General features: G+C 41.0%; 1 protein-coding gene across 7 annotated transcripts in view; it reads left to right on the top strand.

Moving 5' to 3' along the window:
* Positions 1-20891, top strand: part of SORBS1 (sorbin and SH3 domain containing 1) — a 269503-nt gene that overhangs the window by 159022 nt on the left and 89590 nt on the right. For 4 of the 7 annotated variants that reach the window (XM_073685629.1, XM_073685632.1, XM_073685630.1 and 1 more), the window contains 7 exons: positions 3002-3031; positions 7331-7506; positions 8996-9059; positions 11062-11136; positions 11504-11566; positions 15116-15169; positions 17370-17499. In XM_073685629.1, coding sequence (XP_073541730.1) covers positions 3002-3031; positions 7331-7506; positions 8996-9059; positions 11062-11136; positions 11504-11566; positions 15116-15169; positions 17370-17499 — 592 coding nt within the window. The remainder of the gene's footprint in view (positions 1-3001; positions 3032-7330; positions 7507-8995; positions 9060-11061; positions 11137-11503; positions 11567-15115; positions 15170-17369; positions 17500-20891) is intronic. The other 3 variants (XM_073685634.1, XM_073685635.1, XM_073685631.1) reach the window with 2 other exon arrangements.

Below are 20891 nucleotides of genomic sequence, written 5' to 3'. Positions count from 1 at the left end.
TTTTTCAGCTGTCGTGTGCTGTAGATATCATAATTTACACCTAACTGAAGTAAATTTCTAACTTTGTCAAAAAGTTTTTTAGAGCTGACCGAAGCTGTTGTAAAAACGCCCAAACTTGCAAATTTGCGCAAGTGCGAGTTACTCAAAAAACTTGCAGCATTTCAAACTGATTTACGCCAGAATTCTGTCATAAACTGTGAGATGAATTTGGTGCTTTAGTCTTCAATTATTTTCCACCAACTTCATGTTTGTAAAATTTGTAACATTCCTTCGATTTAGCAGTTCATTGTGAAGAAAATGCTTCTATGAAGACTGACAATTATATGTGAATGTCAAATATATGGTAAATATTTCTGCCTGCAAAGCAGTTTTTGCTGTGATCCTTAAAGGTTATACTAGGATTAGATAATATGAGCTGTAATTACTCTGCCATAGACATATTATTGCTACTTGACCTTCCCCTGCCTATTTTCCACACATCTGCCTGTGGAATGTCACAGTATCTTTAGACAGAGTTGTTTCATTAGCTTATTAACTATAACATGCTTTATATGTCTTCTAGAACCAAGTTGAGTCTTCCCTTTGCCAGCACATAAGAGTAAAGCGTACTTGATTTTACTGCGGAGAATTTCTCTCTCTTATTATTGATTTGTTTGGGTTTATACTAGTTATTGTCCTTATGCTTGCCGTACTGAAAAATTATCTAGTGATATATATATATATATATATATATATATATATATATATATATAATATATATATACACATATACATACATATATATATATTGTATGCGTTAGGTGACTTGCAGCTTGTCATTGTGTTTTTTATTCTCTTTGGGCTTTAAAGAGAGCCTGCCATAAGGATTTTATACCTCAAACTAATTGCTTGTATGTACAGGCGCTTTCATGCTGATTACATCCTTAGCTTGCTTGTAGAAATCCGTTTTACAGTTTCTGAGAAATCCAGCATTTAAATCCTATGCGAATGAGCCGCAAGTGCTTCAGGGTCAGACATTGCACTTGCAGCTCTCCTGCCCTCAGTATTCCCAGCCCACTGTCTGCCTCCTGTGTCTGACTGACAGGTCACTCTTGTTTCAGTGATCTGCCTTCCATGACCTGTTAGATAGACGCTGGAACCATGCAAGGAATGGGGAATAGAGGGGAGGGCAGGAGAGCTGCAAGTGCAATGTCTGACCCTGAAGCAATTGCGGCTCATTTTCAGATGATTTAAATGCTGGATTTCTCTTAAACTGCAAAACGAATTTCTACAATGAAGTTATGGAATTAATCACAGAGCCTGTACATACATGCTATTAGTCTGACGTATAAAATCCTCATGACAAGTGTTGTCCGGCTGGGGAAAAAAATCTTTTGAGTTTGTTTAGAACAAAAAATATATATATTTAATTTTAATATAACTAATATATTTAAATGTATTAATGTTCTTAAAAAGGTATCCCAATCTCAAGATATTAGCACCAGCACTGGTTTCCAGCAGCTCCATTTCCGGGTGGGGTTTGGTTCAAAAGAAAGATTCTGGCATCAGAACATAACCAGAACTATGTAAAATTGGGGCTGGCTGATCGGTTAATTTCAATAGCTAAGCCAGTCCTCTTCTCCGTCAAGGCTGATTCATAGACAGAGTGGAGGCTGGCTTAGCTATAGAAATTAGACAACCAGCCCCCTTTATACAACTCTGGTCACATGCAGATAAAGAAAGTTCTCTCAAGGGCAAAACAATTCCAGAAGTGGGACTAACATTGGTATCTTAAAATTGAACACTTTACTTAATTTAAGTATATTATTATGCTGTATGTACTTTCATTTTAAACACATCTAAAATGTTTGTTTTTTTTTTTTTCGAGCTGAGCAAAAATTTTAATTGAAGTTGACAGACATATCTGCATTCACATGATGATTCTATGCAGTCAACCAATAAGGTTAACTGATTGTGCAAAATGTGGGATAACTCAAAAATGATATTGTGCAAACAGGTGGAGTACCTGTTAACTGATGATTAATATCACCATTGGTAGAAGGAACAATAATCCTGGTGCACAGTGCCCCCCATGTTTTCATTCGAAACAGTTAAAGGGGTAGTCAGAAACTAACATTGATTTTATTCCTAAATATCTGTTTAATGTAATAATCAAATAGCTTTTCTAATATTCTTTAATTAAAAAGTCCCTATCGTTCCCTCTCTACTCTAACTGCTTTTTCTTTTCTTTTTTTATACCTACTTCAAGTTTGATGACATTTCATTTGAGACTCCCCAGTGCATGCTGGGATACTTGAAGGAGACGTCATCAGGGGGCAGATTTTCATCAGGGGGCAGATTTTACAGTCGCTGCTGCAGCCTCTGGCCCCAGTCTGAAACTAATTTTCATTGGTGACATCTGTTTCAGGGGCTGGGTTAGTTCCTCCTCTACTGAGCATGCGTCGGTTGTCAATTCCAACATATGCTCAGTGCGAGCGCCTTTGTCACTGTGTGATATTAGTGACAGTGCACTCTCTCGCCGGCTCTGATTAGAAGTGTCATGGACTTGCAAGAGAGCGCACTGTCAGTGCGCATTGTATGGTTGTACTAAAGGATCCTTGTTTTGAATTGTATCATAGATATTAAGCTATTATTCTATGGTAACATGTAAATGATTCTTGCAGTAGGATGGTGGTAAAATCTTATTGTAATTTTAATATTAGCTGCCACCAATTGCTTGCTTAGAAAAATTGCTGCATGTAAATGGACCTTTGTGTTATACAGCATATAGTCCAGCTGATTTCTAGACACGTTCTCCTAACGTATATGCTCACGGATTGAACCTTTCTTTCGATGTACAGACTGCCTGTTAGTTCTGCTGTTCACCCTTTTCCTTTGATTGTGTCACTTTCCATTATGATTCATCATCCACAGTCTATTGCGTATAGCTGTATAGCTCGTATGTGGCATGCATGATAAACGGACTGTCTTACACTTATTTCTCTGCTTTCTTTTATCACAGAGCAGCAAAAACGGCTTAGTAGTCTGCCAGGTATGACACTGATGCCATTCACGCTTGTTATTTGCTTTTACATCTGTTTGGTAAAATTGTTAGATTTCCTCCGTATCTGACACTTTCTGGTAAATATGTGGGTTCCCCATGGAAACAGCAGTTATGTTCCATAAAAAACAAAGGAGGGTATAATTGGAAAACTAAATTTATATGCAACACAGATGTCAGTTTAAGCCTTAAATGGTTCGTCCAAATTTATATTCAAGTTCATGTCCCTTATTCTTGCTTCTTTACTACCAGGTAACCCTTACATCAGACCGTTACATAGTAATTGATATGCAACTATAAAATGTAACATTACTACAATTCTTGTAACGCAATAAAGGGAACCAGCCGTCTAATCTGCCAACATCATGCTATAGAGCAAATATCGTTGTGGGAAAAGATTCAGTTTAACGTTTATTGTATTCATTTTAATCCTCAGCTTATTTAAAGAGTAACCGTTCTTTTAATTTTTATTTGTGAAATCAATAGTACGCATGGAAATAAGAAAGTTTGTTATATATCTTATTGAAGAAATTTGCTTCTCTCTCCTTCTGGGCCGAGCTTTTACTTTGTTCACTTTGTATTCAGTGCATTTTCACATTACTGAGATAGTGTAATTGTCATTTCAGGAGAACTTGCAGCAGAATGTCTGTGTCTGCTTCTAGTTCCTCCTTCTGCATAGAAAGCGCCAACTGTCGTGTCCTATCTTAGTAATGGGAAAGTCTGTCTCTACTGGATACAGATTTTACCCGTGAATTGAGAATGAAATCTCAGTCCAGGAGAAAGAAGCAAATTTCTCTCATCAGGTATATATTATAAAGTTGCTTATTTTCATTTGTACTATTTATTTTTAAAATAAAAATTTACATGCTTGTTACTCAGTAACCCCTTCCCAGCATGTGGTGTACATTTACATCATGTCTGTTTCCCTTTTTTTTTTTTTTTTTTTAAAACAGACTCAAAAATTACCCCCCCGATTTCTTGCTAGCAGATGATGGCTGTGTTGAGGCTGATTCAGATGTCAGTTTTTCTTGTATGTGAATTGTCTGTGTTCATCACAGATGACACTTGTACCTATGATAGTCTATGGGGTAGTTCAGATATCCGAATTTTTTTTTTGTTCCCTTGGACTGAGTTCTCTGCACAAAAGCATAGAGAGTGCTCATTCCCACTAGCGTATAAATCAGACAAGTGCAATCTGACAGCGTCATTTACAGCGCGTGACCCAGGGGTCATGCTGTTTTAATCCACTTAAAACAAGCTCTCGCACAGCGATAAATGAAAAAGTTACGTTTCGGACACTGCAACACAAGCACTTTTTTTTTTTTTTTTTTTTTTTTTTACAAATTTTCGACATTTTTTTTACAACCAATGGGAAAAAAATATAAATATCAGTTTAGTATCAATGTAATAGTACTGACCTGAAGAATCCGTTCACCAGGTAATTTTTATCATTTAATGAATAAAGTAAAAGCAAAGCCCAAAAATTATTTCAGAATTTTTTTTTTTTTTACATAATTTCACTACATTTGGAATTATTTTCCCATTTTCCAGTACATTGAATGATCAAATAAATGATATTATTCAAAAATACAACTCGTCCCGCAAAAAAACAATGACCTCCTATTGCTACATGGATGGAAATATAAAAAGGTTATGGTTCTTGGAAGAAGAAGAAAAAATAGAAAAACATTAATAAAATCAATTAAATAAAAAATTAAATCATCTGGTTGGGAAGGGGTTTAATCTCAGCTCAGGAGTGCAGTGAACAGTCCTGAATAGTGATTGACAGCAATGTCTGTATGCACAGCCAGACCACCCACTGACTTCAGAGCCTGGAATAAGCAGGGATTTAATAAATATGTTATTCATCACACTGAATATTCTTACATAAAAGTATAATATAAAGTATATTTGCTCAGTTCCGTCTGCTGGTAAGTTTGTAAAGCATTTTATTAGGGACTGGTTCCCTTAAAATTCAGATATTATATTTTTAGTCAATTTTCAGAATCAAATATAAATATTTTGGGGATTAAAATGAAGGTAAAAATGAATAATACTTGCTACATCATGTAACTTAATACACTATGGCATTATGATTCTAGCAAACGGCATAAACATCCATCATGCAAACGTAAGATTAAAAGATATATAGTACATAAAATTTAACCTTATCACTGACCCTCAAATATTTTAAACAAAATCCTTGTTAGGCTATTTGCACACAGTCTTTTTGTTCATTTTTTTTGAGAGTTGAATCTCATAGTTTTTGATGAGTTTTGAGATTTGGAGGAGGAATTGGAGATATTCTGTTCCAAAATACTCTGAAAACTGTGTGAACATAGCCTTATAGCTCCCACATGATTTGCCACCATTATTTAATTGGGAGTGACAAATACGCCGAGTAAGGCCACGTTCACACGTTCAGTATTTTACATCAGTGTTTGTAAGCCAAAACCAGGAGTGGGACAAGTATAATAGAAACACATTACCCCTTCTGTATTTATCACCCACTCCTGGTTTTGGCTTAAAAATACTGATGTCAAATACTGACCAAATACTGAACATGTGAACGTGGCCTAAGGCAACAATACAATTCGGAAACTGACAACCCCCAATGGAGCTTTTAACAGCAGTATTTTGATTGTCATCTGCATTAGCAGGATTACATAGAATTAAAGATTGTCTAAATATCATTTTACCATTCTGACTAAAGAGGGTGGCTTATGTGTACAGGTCATTTTTTTTTTAATTTTGGGGTGTGAGAACCCTATTAATAGAAGTTCTGCGTTTTTAGTAAGTTATTTTGCCTCTTCAGGGTAAAAACAGTTCTACGCTGCCCTCTACTGGTAGATGTTGTACATCTCTGACCATTTTGAAAAATACACATATTAACATATTAAATAATCACTATGGGGTTCTGCCCAGTGATAAAAACACATACAAATTGAAAGTAAGGTCATTTTCTGGTTAGAGAATCTCCACATTAATCACAGATGACTCTTCAGCCTGGAATTTCCTATGTCTGCAGAGATGATTCCTACTAAATGTGTAGATGTCTGGAATAAATCTGAGATCTAATTACTGCTGTCACTAAAACAAGATTACCTTTCATCAGAAAGAGGGCTTCTGCTCTCTAACAGCAGCTCCGCTGCCATCCTGCCTGATTGTAATATTCACCTACCTCCTCCTTTCTTGATTAGGAAATGTGATAAAATGATGCTAAGTGGAAATGCTTTTCTGTATCCAGCTGATAGTAGCATATATATATATATATATATATATATATATATATATATATATATATATATATATATACACACTAAAGAATGTCTTTGTACATTGCGCAAACTGAGGTCATGGATTGCACTGAATTAGTTCATGGAACTGATATACATAAAAAATAATCAGTTTAAAAATCACCCCATAATAATATTCTAGTTGCATTGGGAAAGAGACAGTAGCATGTGGCAGGGCCCAACTGATCATTCCACTTTACTAGGCAGTAATATACTGTAATGTAAAGTGTTAAGCTTGCTAATAATAGTGTTTGATTCGCCGGTATGGCATGTCATCATCTGTGCGGCGCACAGGTAATGTCTCGCCAGCCCAGCTAATCATATGCCAAGCCTGGGATAGCGGGGGTTAAGGAAATATGTAAAGGTCCTGGCCACGGCCAGAGAGCACTGACGTGGACCAGGGTGTCACTGAGTGATCCGCTCATCTCTAATGATTACCTATCCCATGAAAAAGGTAAGAGAGTTTGATTGTATTGGACTCTCAACAATTTAACCCCTTAGCCCCCCCCAAACCATTTTTATGACTCCATAGCCCTTTAAAAGATAAGCCATGTGATCCCTTTTTAACCCCAAAGAGGGCATCCTTGACATGGCATCTTCTGGGCACCATTGTCACTTGCTAGGCTTGGAGATTTCATGTGAGGCTTAGTCGCTAGGTCTCACGGGACGTCATGATGTTTCATGGCATACGAAGCCGGCCATAGACGTCAAGTCCGACTGCAACAGAGGATCAGATTGGAGGTCAGAACTAAGTAATGTGAATCTTTCTGCTCATCTCTAGTCGATTTTCTTGACCCTATTTCAGAATTGTAGCTGTATACCACATGAACCTGGTGACGTGCCACAATCGTCACATGCTTTTAGTTACATTTCTAGAATGTATGTTCCAGTAGGTTGCTCATTTGTAGTCCTGCTATTCTGTGGCATAGGTATTCTGTCCTTTTAGGACCATACTAGACAGTGTAATGAGATCTTTTTTTTTTTATTATCCCAGATCCTGTGCTAGATGGCTCTCCCTATGAAAAAGCAGAGCCATTGACTCTCCAGGAGTGGAAACGTCCAGATAATCCCCCAGCACCAAAAACATCAGTAGATAATACAAGAAGAGAGGTCCGCTCGCCTCATTACACAGGAGATATGTCAGCAGATGAAATCGGCATACCACTCCGGGTAAGGCGTCTCCCATGCCAGTGGTTCTAACAGTAAGAGGTTGTATATGAAAGAATTTATTTCCTTAAAGGGGTTTTTCTACTAAATGCATGATAAATTTATGGTCACCACGTCACTGCTGGGACCCCCATCAATCATGGGAACAGGGTTCCAAAGCCACTTGTGTGCATGAAGCTGTAATCACATATGGAAACATTGATCCATCCCCTTCCTTGTGACTGACGGATACTCAAGCCCAATCTTGCTCAGTCCTATAAAAATGAATGCAGTGGTGGAAAATTGAATTCTCCATGAAAATATGGATGATCAGTATACAACCAGGAGAAAATTGTTTGCATCTCTTATTTGTATTCAGCATGTTGGATTCCTTTCTCCATTTATATATACTTAGAGTTTAGCTCCTTCTAGAAGTGATGGTGAAAAGTTAGATTGTTGCCTGCCAGTATGCCTATAGTTCGGCCCCCTCCAGTTTAGTACAAATAGATGTGGGAGCTGGTCTGCATAGAGCTGGCCATTGACTGTGCATAACTCTGCTCCCACTGCTCTCCCAGTAATAGTATGGGAAAGATTCGGCTGCGGAGCCTCAGTGTGTGCATTACATCAGTGAATGCACAGGAAAAGGGCATTTTAGGTATGTCACTTATTTCATGTTTTTATTATTTGAGGCCTTATGTTATGTAACATTATGTAGAAGGGGTGTTTATGGAGCTAAATCATTAAGTTATAAAGGTCATCCTTGTTTGCTCAAGAAGGTTCAGCCTCAGGGCATCCGCCATTCGGCACAAGAATTTGCTGCAGCTCCCACCGAGGCTATAGCTATGATCCCCACTGATCAGACCTTGAATAAGGATCTATCAATGTTCTATCCCGGGAACAAAATTTGTTACATTTTACAGTGTTAATATTAATGTTTGGTTTTATCTATTGTGGACCAATAATTTAATGTCCTTGCTTTGGTACCAAACACACGACTTATCTTTGGATGGATCATTATTGATTATTACTTTAGCACCTTTAAAATGCATCTGATATCTGCATCTACTGAACGGCGCCCCAGTGTGCTTGTCAGGGGCTGAGAAGCGTCATATGTATGCAATCGATAACCATGAGGCAAATCTTTTTTTTCACATTTTGCATGGTACTTGATTAAAGGGATCCTCTGTGTCCTCTGTCTTAGGACTTCCTGCTTAGCTATGAACTTTATATTTATCTTTAATATTATTGAGATGTTCTGACAACAAACTGACAACTGGGTGTTACTATTTGGAATATGTTCCTAAAAAACTAATGAGTAACACCCAGTTGTCAATTTATTAATGTATTTCTTGGAAGATTATCAGAGTTATGGCTGAGTTCTAAGAAGAGATGATCCAGAATTGTTATTTTTATGAGGAATGCAAGTCTTTATTAAATTGACACCAGGAGTGGTGACAGGTTCTCCTTGCCAGATGAATATTGTCATTTAGGAAAATGTTTTTCTCTTTCATAGAACACAGAAAGATCAAAGGACTGGTACAAGACCATGTTCAAGCAGATCCACCGACTTAATAGAGGTAATGTCTTCAGTTTTCTCAGAAATTACTCAAACTGACATACTTCGTTAGAATTATACTATGGAATGAGGTGGAATAATTGCTTTCAGCACCTGTAACTTCATGGAGAATAATTACAAGCTTCTGATAACTTCTTCAAACTCCCCCAAACTGACTACATGTGTGTTTGTGTGTATGTTATAAGAAGACAAATGAATCCATACTATTTTGATCCAACATTCAGATCAAAATCGGACATGTCTCCTAATTTTTCCCCAGACAATTTGATCCGAGGAGAGAATCTGACATGTGCAGAGCCCCATAGAATATCATAGGTACGAGTGCTGTCCGTGAGAACTATGGATAACACGTCCGAGAAAATCTGTCGTGTTCATGAGCCTTTAGGCTGAGAATTGAGCTTGGAGCCAAGGCTGTCAAAGTGCTCTGTCCCGACCCGAGCACTTCCAGCCCAATGTGCATATCATTTCTAAAGTAGATTCCTCTGTAACAGAGCAGCGTTTTTGTTTTATAAAAATATGGATATGTGTTTCTACAACTTACACACATTTAATTGGTTTAGATTGGGAGGGGAGTGAGTTGACTGACTGTGTTGGAGAATTTTTGGGGTACTTGATACAAGCCTCTAGCACTTCTGCTTATAGTGCTTTGATTTTAGAATTCTTTTTACATTGTGATTCTCTGTTAATTGTATTGCGGCTGTACATGGTTGGGAGAGATTTACCCAAACTAATGCAAAAGGAATGTCTTCTAATAGGGTGAGACAAATACAGCGCCGGAGTCTAATTGGTTGCTTCCGGAAACCCCTCTATTTTTGCTTTGTGTAATTATTGTCAGCCTCGAAGATGAGCACAGTCCTTTATCTTTCTAACCTTTCTCTTTTACTAACTGTCCGGCTGCTTTATCTTGAGTGATTTTCATAGTAATTATTTCCGTCATTTGAAATCTAATTGTCTTTTAATGCCGCCTGATTGCTGATATACAGTTTGCAGTTTGCAGGCACCAAGCCATTAAACTACAGAACGTCCTCTTATTCTTAATAAATCACAGTTGTTTTTCCGCTGCAGGAAAGTCTGACATAACTAATTAATTTGAAGTCTCTATCTGTGTGCAATTAAGTATCGCCCAATGATAAATGTGTGCGCAGATGTCACGGACCGCCACGTCTGTGTAATTTACTGGTCCAAAACCGAGGGCGAAGCATTTCAGCTTGGCAATGCCGTCACACCTAAAATGTACTATGCTAAACTTTGGATCATTGTCTGCTTTTTTTTTTTTGCTCCTTTGCCGTCTTTCCATCATTTTACATCTGCATGATTTGTCTTGTAAAACGTAATTGTTGACTTATTATTTATTTTCAGCACATGATGCATTTATTCCAATTAATATTATTAACTATTGTCTAATACTGGAGTGTGCACAAGTGCTGGATGACTTTTGTGTGGATGAAAGAAAACTTCTGAATGTTACGGTATGGATAAATCTATGTTATACAGATAAGTCTGGCTCTCATTGTTTGTCTCGAGTCGCCGCCAGATATCAGCTTATCGGTACAGATGCCGGGTGTCTGACCCCCACCGATCTAATATGGATGACCTATACCATGGATAGGACATCAGTGTGTTAATCCTGGACAACACCTTTAATCTGACAATTATCTTGTGTGTATGGATGTCGTTACTGTAGATTTGTGATGGCACATAAATAGCTAAAAGTGACAATACACAAAGTAACTTCAGTACCTCCTGTCAAAATCCTCAATAGACCTGGCATTTCTGACCTCCGTCTACTTCATGGTGCTCCATAACAGGATAGGATATTACATATGCAATAGAAAAGCTGTTGGCCAAATATTTGCCTGACAATTAACACTAAAATCTGTACAGATGAGCATAAAGTCAATCCTTCAGAAATATGGATTCCAGAACTGCTTCGTTTTTGGGGGTCTTCTCTCATTTCCGCACTTCTCTCTTGTTGTTTTTTTGTTCATTTTACTGCTGATTAGATTCTCCTCAAGAAAACCCTTATACCCCTACTTACATATTTCCTGAGCTTCCTGAAGACAAGCCTCAAGCAGAAGGTATCAGGGATGGGCTTGAGAAGTGAATGTGTGTCTGCCTATGTAGTCCTTACAGTCACACTGCTCCATTGTGCGTGCTTACATAAGACAAGGGACAATGCTTTCTGTTTCCTAACATATTAATGGTGTTTCTTAAATGTAATGGCCCTAACCCTATTAAGAAGGCAGTCATATTCTTGGAACTTCTTATAGCAAGATGACATGTGGCTCTATAGCTACGAAACCACAGCTCACCATATACAAAGTATACCATAGACTAAGCATGGTCGGCATTATATAATCTGCAGGAGTTATGAGGGATTATTGACGTGTTAGTGATATTACCACTGGTACATATGGATATATATGCTGCTTTTCTCTGCTGCAGAGATCAATCCTTATACTCCCACCTACCAGTTTCCTGTATCTACTCCTAGCCCTAGCTCTGAAGGTAATTGGAAAGACTAAAGCTTCGCCATACACTAGATATATCAGACGGCGTCTTTTCGTGACACAATAAAGTGGGACAGACAGCGACTGATGGCAGATATTTTGGGAAGAGGTGATCTACCATCATCATCTGGGTGAGGTCACAAAGCAAGCAGAGCTCCAGCTGACGATTGTCGTCCATTCCTTGCTTCAATCTATGGTGAACAACAGCCTTCACAGAACAACCATGAATGTCAGATTATTCAGATCGCGTCCATCTGAAATCTCCAGTGTATGGCCAGCTAAAGCGCATATTGTCTGTACTAATTTTCTTGCAGCTTTGTTAGGCTTGATTGGTGTATTGTGTTTGTTCAGATTTGGATCTTTTGCGGTGATGTTGTGTATAACAATGGAAGCTCATCTCCCTTTAGCATTAAAAGAGAAAATGCCATAGAGGCCAATGTATCCAAACCAACATCTAGCACTTATGTCCGGTATTTACTGTAACACTGGCCTATGATACTGTTACGGTGCTGCTGTATTCTAAAACTAGGTGGCGCAGCAGTTCATAGAATCCCTACACCCCTCCTGTAAGCTCTACTCCGCGACATTCCACCCAGTCTCTGAACTCAAGGACAGAAAATGGACTTCCAAAGCTATGGATATTTTCAGATCTTCCTTTACTGCATCATATTTGTAAAGTTACAAAAATGGGATGGTGACGTTTTGGCACAAACAGCCCTTTTAAGCCAAAATTAAAAGAAAACAACAATACTACGAACTGCTTGAGCAGTGGGAGAGCTCTGTTAGTGGCTCTCTGCCTGGTATAACAGTGGGAGAGCTCTGTCAGTGGCTCTCTGCCTGGTATAACAGTGGGAGAGCTCTGTCAGTGGCTCTCTGCCTGGTATAGTAGTGGGAGAGCTTTGTCAGCGGCTCTCTGCCTGGTATAGCAGTGGGAGAGCTTTGTCAGCTGCTCTCTGCCTGGTATAACAGTGGGAGAGCTTTGTCAGCTCTGTGCCTGGTATAGCAGTGGGAGAGCTTTGTCAGTGGTTCTCTGCCTGGTATAGTAGTGGGAGAGCTCTGTCAGTGGCTCTCTGCCTGGTATAGCAGTGGGAGAGCTTTGTCAGCTGCTCTCTGCCTGGTATAGCAGTGGGAGAGCTTTGTCAGCTCTGTGCCTGGTATAGCAGTGGGAGAGCTTTGTCAGTGGTTCTCTGCCTGGTATAGCAGTGGGAGAGCTCTGTCAGTGGCTCTCTGCCTGGTATAGCAGTGGGAGAGCTTTGTCAGTGGTTCTCTGCCTGGTATAGCAGTGGGAGAGCTTTGTCAGTGGTTCTCTGCCTGGTATAGCAGTGGGAGAGCTCTGTCAGTGGCTCTCTGCCTGGTATAGCAGTGGGAGAGCTTTGTCAGTGGCTCTCTGCCTGGTATAGCAGTGGGAGAGCTTTGTCAGTGGTTCTCTGCCTGGTATAGCAGTGGGAGAGCTTTGTCAGTGGTTCTCTGCCTGGTATAGCAGTGGGAGAGCTCTGTTAGTGGCTCTCTGCCTGGTATAGCAGTCGGAGAGCTTTGTCAGTGGCTCTCTGCCTGGTATAGCAGTGGGAGAGCTTTGTCAGCGGCTCTCTAACTGGTATAGCAGTGGGAGAGCTTTGTCAGTGGCTCTCTGCCTGGTATAACAGTGGGAGAGCTCTGTTAGTGGCTCTCTGCCTGGTATAGCAGTGGGAGAGCTTTGTCAGTGGCTCTCTGCCTGGTATAGCAGTGGGAGAGCTTTGTCAGTGGCTCTCTGCCTGGTATAGCAGTGGGAGAGCTTTGTCAGTTGCTCTCTGCCTGGTATAGCAGTGGGAGAGCTGTCAGTGGCTCTCTGCCAACCTGCACTGTATATTATTCGCATTACTCTATTTATGTACAGACTGGTTAGTGCTCTGTTTGTGGTATATCACTTACTCTTATTGTATTGCTATTTTATTTTTTTTGTTGTGTAGTTTGTTTTTGTGCTTTACATACCTTTCTGTATTTATGCTTTCTCTAAAAAGCTTCATGAGAAGAGAGGAAAAACCATAGTTACAGAGTTATTTGCATGATGATAAATGGTTGAAATTGCAAAGTAATAGTTAAAACAAGCAACCTTGCAATTTACTTTTTATGAAATATCCTCTTCGTTCTCAAGAATGAAGTGATTTTGATTTTATTGTTTACTGCATTTTGCCTGGGTTATTCATCACGATGCAGTCTATTAGCTTTGGTGGTCTCCTAGGCAAGGCTTGGAAGTGTTGTTCTGAAGCTAGCCGAATTACTGGACAGCTTCAAGCGATTGAGAAGGGGTTGTCCAAGTAGTGGGCAATCTGAGTGTTTGCCCCTATTAAAATAAAAACCCCGCCTACATTCGCCTCCCATGCAGGCACCATTCTAGCGGTGTCAGCACTCGCTCTCCCGGGACTCACATGAGGTTGTGACATCACGCGAGCCCTGCACCCAATCAGCTCTGGCTACACTGTCACTGGCTTCAGACATATTGATCATAGGAAGTCAGAGAGCAGCTGCAGCCCTGACTACTTCTTGTTGATCGATACGTTTAAAGGCGGGGACAGTGAAGCCAGAGCTGATTGGTCACAGGGCTCGTGTGATGTCACAACCTCATGTGAGTCCCGGGAGAGCGAGTGCCGACACCGCTAGAATGGCACTGGCACTGAAAGAGAATATGGGTGTTTTTATTTTAACGGGGGCAAACACTCAGATTGAGAAGGTGTTATCAATGTAGTGGACACCCCCTTTCAGTTCTCCTGTGCTCCTCCGATTCTGCAGCAACAAAGCTGCCTGTGCTTGTAGCATTGAAGAGCAGTCAGTTCAGACCAGCGGCACAACCATGCTGATCAGTGAAGGACAGAGACAGAAGAGGGCTCCTGTTCAAGAGCAGCATATGGGCCCATTTCAGTCAAATAGGGCATCAAAATGCTCCATTCCACCTGCACAATTCCAATTCCACTACAGATTATGTTAGTCTTATAGAAACTATTGGAAAAAAATAGGTAACACTGAGTGATAATCTAGTGCATTGTACAATTCCCTAATTTAATCCCTCAGGTGACCCCTCCTGTATAGTGACTGTCCATTGCATGGATACTTGGAAGTAAACCAGAGCAAACGCATGGACCAGGCTGACTAATCTTATTAATGAGTGATGAATAACGAAGCATGGGTTCAGTTGTGCCTGTGTCTCCCCTCCGCTAATCTCTAAGGCATCTGCCTATGTTGATTTATGAATAATGGAGCTGTGCAATTATGACCCAGGAGGCCGCTTACATCTGCATGAGAACACATGGTATTATATTGATGCAGAAAAATACGTTCTACGTTGCAGAGCTCAATAATCCGGTCACTGAAGAAGATCCATTTTTGTAATCTTGCTTTGTAACCACTACCCTGAATTACTATTCCAATACAGGAACATCCCTTTTATATATTTAATATGTAGCATTTGTGTGGTTATACACCAGCTTCTTGCTGTGATATTTTTTCTCATTTTAGAACTGGTAATATGATACATTTGCAGATAATTTTTATGTACTTTCTTTTTTCTTTTTAGACGATGAATCAGAATCGTATCCAAGTTATGGACGGCATTCATATATAGAAGATGGTAAGATTTGGACTTTTTACATTATGCTAGTGCGACGGTTGTCTGTACTACTCTGCTATACTACAGACTGCCACAAGGTGGCAACGTTGTATGCTGGAACAAATCATGGGAAATTTGACTTTGTGTCTTGTAGCCAGTTGTGTTTTACTAATGGCCATGTGATCTTATTTCTAGACATGAGCGGATCTTCTGAAATTATTTTCAGCAGATTCCCTTGATTTTGCAAGGAGATTAGATCTAAATAAAATCGGTACAAAACAAAAGTGCCCCAATTGCTGTGAAAAGATCTGGGGTCTGTTTAGACCCCAAAGCATAATAAACATAGGGGAGGGAACTCAGGGAAGGGTTTAAAAAAAATTAAAAGCCTTCATCTGACTCCTTACTTTTTTTTAAAGGCAATCTGTTTGTAGGATCAACCCGCCTTAACCATCTATATGGAGATGCAGATCATAGAAAGTTGAAGAAAATTATACTTTGATATCTGAGATCCGATCTCTTATTCCAGAGAAATCCATGTTTTTCTTAATATTTAAATGAGCTGTTAAGCTCTATGGGCAGACATAGATCTCCATGAGAATCTGCCTTCCCAGCTTATTAGAAATGAAAGGTGGCGTTACCAGTGTTAGACATGTAATGGCTGACAGTCTGCTCTCCTGATCTGCATGGCTCGCCCTGGTAACACGCCCTTTCATTTAAAGGGAATCTATCAGCAGGTTTTTGCTACTTAATCTGAGAGCAGCATAATGTGGGAGTAGAGAGCCTGATTCCAGGAATGTGTCACTTATTATGCTGTGTGCTGTAGTTTCAATACAATCAGTGTTTTATCTGCAGGAGATCATCACTGCAGGACTAGGCCTCACTTGCAGGCCAGACCATCTGTGTAACCTCGCCCCCACCAGTGATTGGCAGCTTGCTGACAATGCACAGTGTACACAATAAGCTACCAGTCAGGGGTGTGGGCGGGTTATACAGGGCTCAGCATTCTGACCAGTGCTACATCTACAGCAGAGAAAAAAAAGGGATTCTATCAAAACTGCACCAAGCAGTCCAGTAAGTGACACATCCCAGGAATCAGGTTTTCTACCCCTACATCATGCCACTCTCCTATTCCATAGCAAAAACCTTCTGACATATTCCCTTTAACCCCTTCACAACATATGACGTACATGTACATCATATGTCGTGTCCCTACCTTCCAAAAAATGAAGTATTTCTCCCAGAAAAATATTGCAATTCCACATGTTCTGTTTATTGGACATAATTTCACACACAACCTCAAAAATGGGTAATTTTGCAATTTCAACACACTTGGATTTTTTTTCTCCCTTTCCAGTGCATCACATGATAAAATGAATGGTGACATTCAAAAGTACGATTCATCCCGCAAAAAACAAGCCCTCATACAGCCATATTGACGGAAAAATAAAAAAGTTATCGCTCTTGGAAGAAGGGAAGTGGGGGGGAAACCCGGAACATATGAAAAATTGCTTGGGGTGAAGAGGTTAATTTAATCTCTGGAGGCAGATTCTCAGGGAGATCAGTGTCCAGCCCATAGATCTTTACAGCTCATTTACATATTCAGAAAAATGTGGACTTCGCTGTAATAAGATATCGGATCACCGATATCAAGGTGTCATGTTATTCAGCTCCCTCTGACCTACATGCCCATATGGACGGCTTAGGAGGGTTCATCATGCTGACACATTCCCTTTAAAGTTAAGATATGCACTAAGGCTGTGTGCCCACGTAGCATTTTTCAAGCGTATATGCTGCGGAATTTCCGCAGCGTAAACGCTTGAAAAACGCATGTATATCCGCACCCCATGGTCCCCAATGGCATTCCGCAAGTTCTATGCACATGCTGCGGATTTTTCCGCAGCGTTTATGCCGCGTTCAAAAATCCGCAGCATGTCATTTAATTTTGTGTTTCCGCAAGCGGAATTGCTTTTGTCCAATGCATAAAAAACGCAAGGCAATTCCGCATGTGGAAAACGCGTGATAAACGCGCGAAAAATGCACGATAAACGCGTGCGGAAGTCCGCATGCGTTTTTCTGGGAGAGGACTTGCATTTATGCAGCAGAAATTTTCTGCTTCATAAATGCAACGTGGGCACATAGCCTTAATATGTGTTAATAAGAAATTACTAATATTTTACAAATCCATCAACCGTGACTTTTTATTTTGATTTGTTATTGATAGGAAAATCTCAAGCTTCAGTGCCTCGTTCAAAGAGTGAGATGGATAACATTGACATGGACAAAAACGTCCGCAGATCCATTACATTACCTCTACCAACACGCTCCTCTTCACTTAAGCCGGGCCACGAGAGGTAAAACATAAGATGAAGTTGTCCACCTCTGTTTGCGGTTTATATCATGTTTTATAAGAAAGTTGTAGAAATTAAGAAGGTTTCCAGAATTTAACATTCATGTCCTATCAATATCGTGATAGGTGGGGTCCCCAAAAAGAAGGGGCAGCAAAGTTTCCTGGAGCCACACTAGAATGCAGTACCCAACACAATGGCAATCTTGTTCATATGGTTGTGTCAGATGCTTCAGATTATACCCTTATTCACATGTACTTGACTAGAGGCCATGTTTGGGGACCATTATAAGGGTCTGTGCACACATTGCAGATTTGTCGCGGTTTAGTCGCAGTTTTTTCTGCGCAGATTTGTCTCAAAACCTGAAGGGTTTCCTGATGCCAGCAAAGTGAATGAGAATCCTGAAGTGTCATGCACACGTTGCTGATTTGTGACGTGCAGATTTATATCTGCAGCATGTCAATTGTTTCAGCATTTTTGCTGAAGATTTCACCCATACTACTGTTTGGGAAAAATCTGCACGAAAAACACATGTAAAAAAACGGGTCAAAAATTCGGCAAAATGCACCTGTTTTCCTGCCAAGAGATGCAGAAATGGTGCTGAAATTTCTGCACCAAATACTTAACATGTGCACATACCCTAAGTGTTTTTAATAATGCTAAATGCAACTATAGCCTAGACCAGGGGCCACATGAGAGACCGTGACTGTTGTGGAGGACCGAACCAATAGGAGGAAATTAACTCTGCTCAATATTAATATTAACATATTAATTATAATTACAATTGATATTAATATAAAGTATCACTTAATATTGAGCAGAATTAAGTATGCAGACATCCCCCTATATACCGTTTGAGCACACACACAGCCTCCTATATACCGTAAGAGCCTCCCCATGTCCATCAGGAGACCCTCATAGCCTCCCCATGTCCATCAGGAGACCCCCCCCCCATAGCCTCCCCATGTACAGATGTACAGCGGGAGACCCCCCCCATAGCCTCCCCATGTCCAGCAGGAGACCCCCCCCATAGCCTCCCCATGTCCAGCAGGAGACCCCCCCCCATAGCCTCCCCATGTCCAGCAGGAGACCCCCCCCCATAGCCTCCCCATGTACAGCAGGAGACCCCACATAGCCTCCCCATGTCCAGCAGGAGACCCCCCCCCCCCCCATAGCCTCCCCATGTACAGCAGGAGACTCCACATAGCCTCCCCATGTCCAGCAGGAGACCCCCATAGCCTCCCCATGTCCATCAACTGACCCCCATAGCCTCCCCATGTCCTGCAACTGACCACCATAGCTGTGAAAAAAAAAACACCACACTCACCTCGCTCCCGTTGCCGTTGCCCCGGGGCTGTGCCTCTGCTCCTGTCTCTGGTGTGCATCTTAGCTGAGCTGACGCAATAACATGATGTCATCGCGTCACCAGTCTCACTCGCTGATTGGTGGAACAAGGGACCGACGCAGATAGCGTTGACAGGATGCAGATAGTGGTGATAGTGGGCGGCGGCGCCGATGGACAGGCGGGGGAGGGTGCGGTGCGGCCAGTAAGCCATTGTTTTCAGCCCATGGCTGTCTCGGTCCACAGGCCAGATGGGGACAGCCACGGGACAACCAGAAGACCGGATGTGGCCCGCGAGCCGCACTTTGCCCAGGACCTAGTCTGATGGGGAGAGGCACAATGTGCTCATTGTTAGTTTGTGTTTGTGTTAGTTAGTTGAAAATAAACTTGACTAACTTTCTTGATGTCAGTACCTTCCTGACCCTCCACCCTTGGGGTGCTTTCACATTGCGGTTCAGCACCCGTTCGGGGACCCCCTTGGGGCTTGCATCCGAACTCCCTGTAAAACAGGATTTGAACTTCTATGTTGACAGGGCCATAGACTATAATGGTGCCAGCAGAGCAAACGTCCACTCTGCTGTGCATCATTTTGGGCATATATGCCTGCTGGAGGTGGACACTCAGATGCAGTCTACTATGTCTGAGTGTCCATCTCCAGTAGGAGTACACTCCTGAAAATGATGAACGTCAGAGAGCACGTTCGCTGTGCCGGCACCATTATAGTCTATGGCCCTGTCAGCACATATGTCTGAATCCCGTTTTGCAGGGGGCTCGGACATAAGCCCCGACGGGGTCACCGAACAAGTGCCTAAATGTGTGAAAGCACCATTAGCTATTAAATCATATCATTAACTCTCTATCTAGCATAGTTGTCTTGTTTGTATTGTGTTTCCTGCCAGAACCAGAGCACCTGGGATTTCATCTTCCCGCATAAGGTGACATGTCGCCAGGTCAAAAGGGGCCAGATTTATTCTCCCAGCTCCACTCAGTAATTCCGTGTTTCGTTTTTTGAATTTATTTTAAATCCGCTATATGGCTCCAGAGATATGAGCCTTCTTATACATTGATACGTTTTATGATCTTTACCAAGGGGGCGGTGCTCACAGCAGTCTCTGGTGTCTTTAGGTTGTGAGCCACTCCCCCTTGGTAAAGACTATAAAAACAAGCACTAATTAAAATGCCCATATCACCGGAGCTGTATGGCGGATTTTAAGAGAAAAAAGCAGAATACTCCTTGAAGTGATGGGAATTATTATTATTATTATTATTATTATAGCGCCATTTATTCCATGGCGCTTTACATGTGAAAAAGGGGGTATACATACAAGAACAATTACAATAATCCTGAACAAAAACGCAATAGCAAACTGATACAGAAGGAGAGAGGACCCTGCCCGCGAGGGCTCACAATCTACAAAAAGCTGAAGCAATAACTGCCCATTTTTCAGGTGGTGACAGGTCATTTTTAAGAGAGATCCCATTGCGCAGTCCATATTGATGCTGTCAGTTTCCAGATGTCTGTACACGGCCTTGTGGAACAGTATTGTATCGTCATGTTGCCATGTAACTTGGGACACATCATTGCTAACACGCTGCTGTTGTACAGGCACAATTTTCCATGTAGGATTTGTCAGTTTCTTGCTGCTAGGCGTGATCTCAGCATTTCACTCCAGCAATATCTTGAGTTGTGACATCTTCACTGAAGATTAGTCTGCCCCGGAGATCATATTCCATGCAATCAGCCTGCACGGTATGACATAGATGTACAGGCTTGTCTGAAGGGGTTAATAGGGCCTCTCCCAGTCCTCGAATGGCCTGGCCCTTCACCAAGGAGAAGTATCCAGGGAGCCGAATAAGAAACATCTGCGTATCTGACTGCAACATGTATTAGTTTGGGTTAGAAATTGTTGAGTTTCTCCTGTAGGAAGCAGACGATTAGACTTTCTATCTATCCCATTATGTTCAGAGGAGCAGTCGTAAAAAAACAAGATACATAAGACCATACAACCACAAGCAGATTTCCTGCCTGAAGATGAAAATCCCTGTGCAGAGGATT

The sequence above is a fragment of the Phyllobates terribilis genome, unplaced genomic scaffold, assembly GCF_046119375.1.
Source record: "Phyllobates terribilis strain yellow unplaced genomic scaffold, ASM4611937v1 Scaffold_5__5_contigs__length_657084704, whole genome shotgun sequence".
Taxonomy (NCBI): domain Eukaryota; kingdom Metazoa; phylum Chordata; class Amphibia; order Anura; family Dendrobatidae; genus Phyllobates; species Phyllobates terribilis.
The sequence above is the reverse complement of the archived record's forward strand: the minus strand, read 5'-3'. Positions and strand labels throughout refer to the sequence as shown.